At 38.6% G+C, this 9,601-nt stretch overlaps 1 protein-coding gene across 3 annotated transcripts; it reads right to left on the bottom strand.

Moving 5' to 3' along the window:
* Positions 1-107: 107 nt before the first annotated feature.
* Positions 108-7,214, bottom strand: LOC139949714 (E3 ubiquitin-protein ligase RNF217-like). 3 transcript variants are annotated; one of them, XM_071948213.1, is made up of 6 exons: positions 7,075-7,214; positions 5,466-6,245; positions 5,018-5,216; positions 4,216-4,417; positions 3,680-3,887; positions 108-3,113 (listed from the first exon to the last, which is right to left on the bottom strand). In XM_071948213.1, exons 2-6 carry the CDS (start codon positions 6,221-6,223, stop codon positions 3,035-3,037), a joined length of 1,446 nt encoding a protein of 481 aa, XP_071804314.1. In that variant the 5' UTR covers positions 6,224-6,245; positions 7,075-7,214; the 3' UTR covers positions 108-3,034. The 3 variants fall into 3 exon arrangements, with proteins under 3 accessions (XP_071804314.1, XP_071804315.1, XP_071804313.1); XM_071948214.1 differs by having other exon boundaries at positions 7,071-7,208; XM_071948212.1 differs by having other exon boundaries at positions 5,466-6,241; positions 7,071-7,208.
* Between the last annotated feature and the right edge of the window lie 2,387 nt (positions 7,215-9,601).

Genomic DNA, 9,601 nt, shown 5'->3' with positions numbered 1-9,601 from the left:
CCTGGGTTGTGTGCATGTGGTCGGGAGGGTGGGTCCAAAATTCAGTTTAGGAAAACAAAAATGGCGTGACTCTATTTGAACTTTGAACACAATTCATATCATTTATTTTGTGGTTAACTAGTAGGATAATATATTAAATTCAACTAAGTTGTCAATGTAAGCCTTTTAACTGATAATTGGAATGAAAAATTTGTCGAACTCATTAACCTAGTTTTTTCCGTTACCCGTTTATAAATGGTATCTACCAAAAAACTTCTAGCCAATGGGCGTGCGGCGAGACGCAACAAGGCTGATGCGCCGATCGTAATCTCGTGAAATCTCGCCAAATTGTTTTGTAAAACATGAAAATACATCTCAAATATAACTTAACACTACTGAAACTCCTAGTTTACGTAAACCGTTTAGAATTTGTCAAATCAAAATCTTAAAATCAAGTAGGGTTTGAAACTTTGCATGGTGGAAGTATAACTAAGATAATCAACTTATCTTTATTAAAACAACAGCAGGATCATTGAAATGTTTAACTTTAAAATAGCTCTCAAAGTTTGCAACCCCCTTTCTGAAAATCCTAGATCCATCCCTGATGCTCATTGCAAAGAAAAACAATATCACTCACTCTAAACAAACTTGATATTTCCTGCATTATACTCATGAGACTTGAACAGTCTATGAATATACTAAATTAGTTAGTTTATTATTTATCTATTTTCTTAAGCAATTAACTTGGAAGTGCGATGCTATTAGGAAGTGCTGTTATACTTTGTTGTTTACCGACCAATCTCAACAAAAACTGTAAAAAATTTACACCTGGCTCATTCAATTTCGTTTGAAAGTGAACACTCCGTTGAATTGGCATTCATATGCAGTCAAAAGGAGTCAATGAATCCCAATAGTTTATAGCATTCACTTGTCAAATAAGATCCAGCTCAATTTATCCACTAACCCTTTTGTGCAGATTAATTTTTTAAAAAGAAAAAAAATAACATGTTCAACCGTGTTTTTCTCAAAACTTTTCAATAGCACCCCCTGTTGAACATCACCCAATCGAAAGCTCAACACTCGCTCAAAACAATGAGGGCAAGTAGTATATTTGAGGGTTATAGTTTTTAAGATGACTGTTTGCTAAAGTCATATTTGATGTGGTTTTAGTGGTCGCTAGCGATGGCCTTGTGCACAAAAGGGTTAACAGAAACGTATAGGTGTGCCGATTTGTGGTTTGACAATTGTTTGCTAATTAATTAGTTAGTTCAGACAGTGGCGCCCACAGTAATGGCGGCACCTGTACATTGAAAAGACCCATGTTGGCCAAATTTGTTGGATGTACGCCCATCGGCGGGGATCAAGTTATCCCAAGCTCTTCACCTTTAACTTTGAAGTGTGTGAATAGATAGCCATTCATTTTGTCCACATTTTTTTATTTTGCAAAAAAACACCACAGTTTTTGGAGGCTGTGACTATCAATCAAAATATACTATTTGTCTGCTTGTTTTATTCAAATCTGTGTATAGATCGCGCAAAGACCATTCCATTTTATAAAAAGGTAACCACAAGAGGCTGGTTAAAGCCATTGGACCCTTTCGGTAAACAGTGTTGTCCAAGGCCCACACTTTGTGTACCACAACTTCTATATCAAATAACAAACCTGTGAAAATTTAGGCTCAATCGGTCATCGGAGTCGGGAGAACGGAAAAACCCACCCTTGTTTCCGCACATTTCACCGTGTCAGGACATGTGTTTAAAATAAATCCGTAATTCTCGTTAACGAGAATTGATATTGTTTTGCTGTTTTCTCAAAAAGTAAAGCATTTCATGGAATATTTCAAGAGAAGTCTTTCGCCATTGCCTTCTGTAAACCCTGTAAGTTATTTGTAAATCTGTGAACTTTTATTTTTTTTCTGAACCGAAAGGGTCCAATGGCTTTAAACACTTAGTTTCATCATCATAAATAGGCAGTAAAAATTCAACTAGAGAATGATGAACTTGTAGCCTTGAATGTTTATAAACGATAATGCCTGAAACAAACCTGAATGAGAAGAACGATATGGAATGCAGGTAGCTAACAAATTTGTCATAGGTAAAACACACATGAATTTAAATGCATTTCAATGAAATTGAACGAAGTGCTACACTTGACCAGGTCAACCTTCGTTTAAGGATTATTCAAAATATTATTCTAGCTCAATTTTTTTGGTGAATATGGTTCTCACACACAAAAAGCATATACATGTAGCCTTATACTACAGTAGGCTTATGCTCTAATTGGTCTTTGTTTTTTACAGACCTACTATTAACTTTAAATATTCACTCAACATTACACACTGAACGCACTACATGCCTTTACTAACGCTTAACCTTCGCCACAGTTTTCATTTTTTTAATTCATGTTTTTGTCATTTGAGGTTGAATTCCTCGCTTATTACAAACTTTGTTTTAAGGCAATATATTCCTGTATTACATATCCCTGCAAATTTAACACAATTTCAAAGTCATTGTTACCGAAGATACAACACATGTAGAGCACCAGAGGTGCAAGAAGGAACTTTTGAACTCTAGTTGGATTGTTAAGATATGCACAGGCGCCATTTCAGCAAGCAAGTATCTACTTATGTCAAAGACAGCACTGATCACCTGGGCTGTTAAGCAGAAATGTACTGCTTGACAAATTTTTCTGATAACCACAAAATGTGTGGGGCACCAGTTGCAACAGTGTAAATTTTATGGAATGTTGGCTGGAAACTTGTTTTTGCTAAGCAAGATTTTCTTGTGCTTATAGCAAGTTTTTGTGCTTGGCTTTATGAAATTTGGCCCTCAATCACTGATCTATTATTGCATCGAAAGAGCTGCTTGCTGAAATGGTGTCCAGTTCACATCCCACATTTCAGCCAGAATTTCCCATCGTGCACTTTTGACGCTCTAAAATCTTTATTACTAGTTACGCTTCTATTTCAAACATTGAGGTCGATCATTTTAATATTGAGGCTTGCGACTTTAATCTCAGTACGGGAGATTAATGTTGAGGCTTGCAACTTTAATCTCAGTACGGTTGCCATGGAGATGGTGGCAGGTCTATGAGCGTGGCTGGTCTTGGTGTCAGTGTTTTAGACGCGGAACGTCTGTCCAGAAAAGAAGAAGAAAAAACATCCGACATTAAACACAGAAAACAGAAAAAAACTACAATCAATGTACTGATTTCCAGGTCTATATGCTTCGTTTTTGAAAGGGCAAGGGCACTAAGGCATTTTCTCCTTAATAAAGGGCACTAGGAAGTTGTAAATTTCTACAGGAGCATTTCAAGGGCACCAAAGACAATGAGGGTGGCAGAGGCAATCACCTTTGTTGCCTCTGTGAAGTATCAGGCCTGGGTTTCATATTGCTGAATTATTTGCTGCTAAGCAAATATGAACAGAAAACCAGCCACAGCTAGATTGTATGTAGGCTGGTAACCGTATTCTGGGAAGCATACTTTCGTTGTGCTTTGCTCCTTTTTTTCCGTTCGGCAGCTGTTTTAAATTTGGCCCAAAAAGTAACCGATGATCCAATCAAAGTAATCTATACATCTCATTCACCTCCCGATCCATCCAAAAACAATTTGTTTTTTACAGGACTCGGGGAAAGTACTGAGTATACAGTGCTAACACACATGGGTGTATGGGTAAAAACCAAAATTAAAATTACTTACCCGGTACGAAACCCTGTATTTTCCTCAACTAGTCGCAGTTGTAAGGCATTCTCCAATTGGCGTTGTTGATAGCGAAGCTTGCATCGTTTGTGCTTGAAGTGGCGGCAGAATCGGTAAACAGCGTAGGCTGGTCCGATTGCAATCAGGAGAACACCTCCTAAACCAACCACTACTGCCAGCCATACTGGTGCAGCAAGAAGTTGACATCCTGACGTGAATGTATGGGGAAAATCAAATGCCAAAACGTTAGTCCTGTGAAAGTTACAGCTGAATTCAGTGTCTTCTTGCTTAGACAACGGCCCAAAAAACGTCTTGTACTTACACAAGGATATTAATTAAAGTAATTAGAAGTGACAAATATGGACCTGAAAAAACATTTAAACACATGCAAGTGGGTTTGTCTCTTATTAAAATGTTCCATACAGCCATTTAATGTTTGACTTTCTGCATATCTACAGCTGTTTCATGTCTTGATCTGCATCCACCACACAACAGTGGCATTATCATAGGACTTTCTAATTATCCATCAAGCTTACCGAAAATAACTCCCCTTATCATTCTGCGTTTGATTGGCTCGTTAGGTCGGTAGCGATACTTGCAGCCAAACACGCTCAAACGGGAGAAGTGGTTGCCGAAGTATTTGCTGCTATAGTAACGACCTCCACAACGATAACAAAATAGTGTCTGGCATCTGCTGCATGTCATCGTATCACACCCAGAACTACGCTGTATGTACACCTAAATAAACAGATAAAAACAATATACAGAATTGAGTTATTAATGCATACAGGAAATTAAGTTCTTATGTGAAGTTCAGGGCTCCTATTTCATAATTCATAGAGGTGCTTGTAAGCAGAAGATATTGCTTACAAATTGTCTGCTAGGCAGAAATGAGCTGGGCCCAATTTCATGAAATAGAAAATACTGCTTGACGTGTTTTTCGCAGTTAATAATAATAATAAAAATAAATTAGTAGTAAAACAATTTCTCGTAAGCAAGATATTTCTGTGCCTTAGCAAGTTGTTATGCTTATGGCTTTATGAAATTGGGCCTAGGATATCAGTCACAAATTGTACATGTGGCATGATAGCTTGGCTGGTAACCTTATTTTGGTAAGCATATCGTTGTTGGTGCTTGGTAATTTGTGTGTGTTACTGAACATGAAGTGGATGTTTGTTTGTTGCTTTTTAGTTTTAGGCTTTTCCATGCCCATACCTTAGTACTCATATCTTGATTGAGAAGTTCAAGTTAACTAAAGTAGCAAAGTTCTTGCTTATACTTGTACGAAGAATCAATTTGTCGGGTCACACAAGCATGACCAGTTTCTCGGCCACCCACCTTACACTTAGGACATCTCTTGGCATTAGCTTGACCTCTGATGTGATCTTTAGCCCATTCCTTGAATAACAGGTCACCTTTGATGTACTCTTGGCAAGTCATGTTGTGGTGCCATGGAGCTTGGCATCGGTAACACCACAATAACCCACAGGGGCAAGCTACCTCTTGATCATCAGCCGTGGATCTTTGTGCACTAGACCTATGTCCAGAAAGTACAATAGATATATTAGTTAACCATGACCAGGGGTGGATTTCACAAAGAGTTAAGACTACTCTTATCTCGAGTTAGGCCGAGTTACACGTCCAAACTTGGCACTAGCCTGATGTTTTTAATATCTCCTAGCTAGTACTAATTTAGGACTAGTCCTAACTCTTTGTGAAATCCGTCCCCTGGGTCGATTTCACAAAGAGTTAGGACAAGGAGACACTAAAAACTTATTTTGTATACCTGATTGTCACGTCATTATCAAAGTGTGCGATGCGGTTACACTGTGGACACGTCTTCTGACTTGGATCGCTGTTATCCTCCGCCAAGAAGCGCAGAAACTTCTCGTACAACTCCGAACTCAAATGATGTAAGATCTCCTCCTTGAAGATGAAGCAGTGACAAGCGGGATTTAAGCAGCGAACGATGACGACGCGACGATTCACCTTCTCTCTGATGTACGTCTGGATGCAAACTTCACACACTGGCATCCCACAACATTCCCGCTGGCGTATCCGTCTGTACTTGATATAACACACTTGACATTCTGTATATTCGGTTAAATCTTCCAGGACTTTCCGATCGTTAACGACCCTCGGTTCAAAGTCTAGAAGAACTAGATTCATAAAATGTGTACTCTCCGATGTTTTAGGCAAACTTGGAAATGCTTGCTTATGGCAGTGTATTCGTTCGCCACTAGGCAGACTTATTTTGGTTTGTCGGACTGTCTTACTGCGACGTAGATTCTTAACATCGTTCTTTGTTAAATAATGAAGCGTCGGGCAAACGCATAATCCAGAGCATTCCTGACAGATTTTAGGGAAGTTGGACGGGTAGCTTAGACTGCGACGTAGCTGGTTTTTAGGATGACTTGATGTTGACGGCAAATTCAACTTTGCGAGCGAATCTTGGATTATGTCTTTAATTTTTCCTGTTGCTTCATTTTGGGTAATTCCTGATGATGTTGCATCAATGTTTCCAGAAGATGTTTCCTGATCCATAATGCCATGTACATAACACTATCTAATCAACAAATAAAATACAAACGCAAACATTTAAGGAAAGAACATGTCATTCTAGGGTGTCATGGCCGAGTGGTTTAGAGAAAACTAAGTTCTGGTGGTTTTGAAGTCAACGGAGTGTGTGTTCCAATCCCGGTCATGACACTTGCAACATGTCAGTTGCGATAACCCCTACGGCGGGGAGGGGGGGGAGGGTTACGTTATCGCAACTAGACACTTGTGGGTTGTGCAAGATGCTTGCTGTAATTGATTCTCTTCAACCAGGGGTATACATGGGTACCTGTGAGGGTAGAGGTTGATATTGTGTTTGAAAAAGCCACAAGCTAGCGCCTTACCGCAGCTCAGGGCTGTATGTGACTCCCAAGGGAGCTCAAAAAGATTAATTAAAGGAATGTTATTGGCCCAATGACCAGGGCACTATTAATAAAGCGCATTGATACGGTTATTGTATATTTGTGCTGTAATAGGCTAAATAAGAACTAGCTATTCTTATTATTTATTTTAATGTTCATTATTTAGGATTTGGACAATCAGCAATAAATGCTTGATTAAAACAAAACTGTACAGAAACGGTTTGTTCGTTGTTTTTAATAATAATATTTTGATAACAACAAAAACAAGTTATCTGATTGTTCACAAGTAAGATATTAAAACTAAGATGGAAAATGCACTTAAAATAACTCAGCAGGTGTGGCAAAGAAATGTGAAACTGCATTCAATTTCAAATTCAATTTCAAAACTCAATTAATTTTCGTTTCCGATGTAATTATTATTATTAACACAATTCATCAATCAAATCGTTTTGTAAAAAAACATGACACAAAACCTACCTGTTTCGTTCAGCTCATATTTAGTTCAACAAATCATTAAATCGACGTACAGCAACACTGAGTGAAAACCCCAAACGTTACCTAAATGTTTTTTTCTTATTTTTTGACATACGCAGCGTCGCCAATTCACTACATCGTCACACTGCGAATTAGTTGTTTACCAATCAAGTCAATGACCCTAACAATCTGACGTTAATCTTATATAGCGCCCTCTTGTGGCCAGTTGTCATCTTTATTCATTATTGATGAAACAGTTTATGATGCAAGATGCTGTTTCAGAGTGAGATTTTACTGACGTCATTTGGGCGTTAACAATAATAGGTCTGCCTCCTTGATTACACCATAGTTGTTGTTTTTTAATCAAAAGATTAAAGTCTACACGATTGAAATATCCTTGGAATTGAAGGCACTGTACGCGTTTGGTAATAATTATTATTATTGTCAAAGACCAGTGTCACTCGGTGTATACCATCATAAGCATAAAAATAACAAGCCTGTGAAAATTTGGGCTCAATTGGTCATCGAAGTTGCGAGAAAATGGATGAAAGAAAAAACACACTTGTTAGACGAATTTGTGTGCTTTCAGATAGGAATAAAATACTTCTAGCTAGAAGTCTTTTAATATTTTGGTGAAAAAATACCTCTTTCTCAAAAACTATGTTACTTACTATCAACAGCTCTCCAATGCTCGTTACCAAGTCAGTTTTTAAGTTACCAAACGTGTACCTTCCCTTTAAGTTGTGTAACAAAAAAATCCCGCACAAAAACAAGCAGGTGTGGGGCGGGACATTATTATCACACCTTTGAGACGTGACGTAATTGCATAGATGAACTTTTTTTCCGTAGATGGTGTGGGACGGCATTATTCATTGTTTACCCACCTTTCGCTGTGAAGAAGTGAGATACTTGTTTGTCAGTTCATGAAAATGAGTGCGTCACAAACTTCAACAAACTGATTGTTTTTAAAGGAACACGTTGCCTTGGATCGGTCGAGTTGGTCTTTGAAAAGCGTTTGTAACCGTTTTTTTATAAAATGCATATGGGTAGAAAGATGTTGTAAAAGTAGAATACAATGATCCACACAAACATGCCTCGAAATTGCGTGGTTTTTCTTTTACCTTGTCGACTAACACGTCGGCCATTTATGGGGGTCAAAATTTTGACTCCCATAAAATGGCCGACCATGTTAGTTCGCACAGTAGAAGGAAAACCACGCAATTTCGAGGCAAACTTGTGTGGATCATTGTATTCTACTTTTAAAACATCTTTCCAACCATATGCATTTTATAAAAAACGGTTACAAACGCTTTTGTTTTTACCAACTCGTCCGATCCAAGGCAACGTGTTCCTTTGAAGGAACATCTTAGTGTTTTTTTCCCGACCCGACCGCAACAGATTGACCCTATTTATAATGGAAATAAACTCTGCAACACCACGGTACTGCTTTTTCCCTCGTACTGCTTCTCTTTGGAACTCCTTGCCTGGTGCATGTTCCCCTTCATCCTATGATCTGCCATCTTTTAAGAGGAATATCAATTCCTACCCAGCTCCACCTGAATTACTACATTTCTATGTTTTCTTCCTAGAGTGGGTTTTAGCCTTGTTTTGGGCGAACTTGCAAATTGAAAAAAGTATGCTTCATAAACGGTCAAAAAAGGGGGGAAAGACGGCGCGCTCTGTCGCAAAGGCTTTTTGGGTGGTGGTAATATTATAAAGAGAGAAACTATTTCGCCCCGGGCGGTTTACTATTTCGCCGGGGCGGATTACTATTTCGCCTGGGCGGATTACTATTTCGCCCGGGCGGATTACTATTTCGCCCGGGCGGTTTACTATTTCGCCCGGGCGGATTACTATTTCGCCCAGGCGGATTACTATTTCGCCCGGGCGGTTTACTATTTCGCCCGGGCGGATTACTAATTCGCCCGGGCGGATTACGAGGCCGCATGTTTACACAGGGCTACATGTATGATTTCACTTTTACCTTAACAAACATCACTGGATAAAAGTTCTCTTTAACCCCTTCCAGCCTCCTTTTTCTCCTTCACCCCCCCCCCCCACTCTTTCTTCCGTGTAAACGCGTTTAAACAACAAACATAAGATCTGTTCTAACCATTGCTTTGACTATTTGGCAAACCACTAATCAACATCAAACTGTCAGGGAATGGTTTATTACCAGAGACCACACCGATTATCAATCAATCAAATTGTTAAATTTATAAGGCGCTAATCCAACAATCGTTGCTCATGGCGCCGTACAGTAGGCTTTTGAAAAAAAGATGAGATGATTCAACGAAAATTTTATCTTGATAATAATGCACTTGTTCACCATTTTAATGTAATTTTGACATGAGTACACTTCTGATTTTTCTTAAATTATCGACTAAAAAAACAGCGCCTAATAAATTTAACAATTTGATTGATTGATAATCGGTGTGGTCTCTGGTAATAAACCATTCCCTGACAGTTTGATGTTGACTAGTGGTTTGCCAATAATAGTCAAAGCAATGGTTAGAACAGATCTTATGTT

The sequence above is a fragment of the Asterias amurensis genome, chromosome 17 (genome assembly GCF_032118995.1).
Source record: "Asterias amurensis chromosome 17, ASM3211899v1".
NCBI classification, from domain to species: Eukaryota; Metazoa; Echinodermata; class Asteroidea; order Forcipulatida; family Asteriidae; genus Asterias; species Asterias amurensis.
This window is presented reverse-complemented; position numbering and strand designations above follow the sequence as displayed.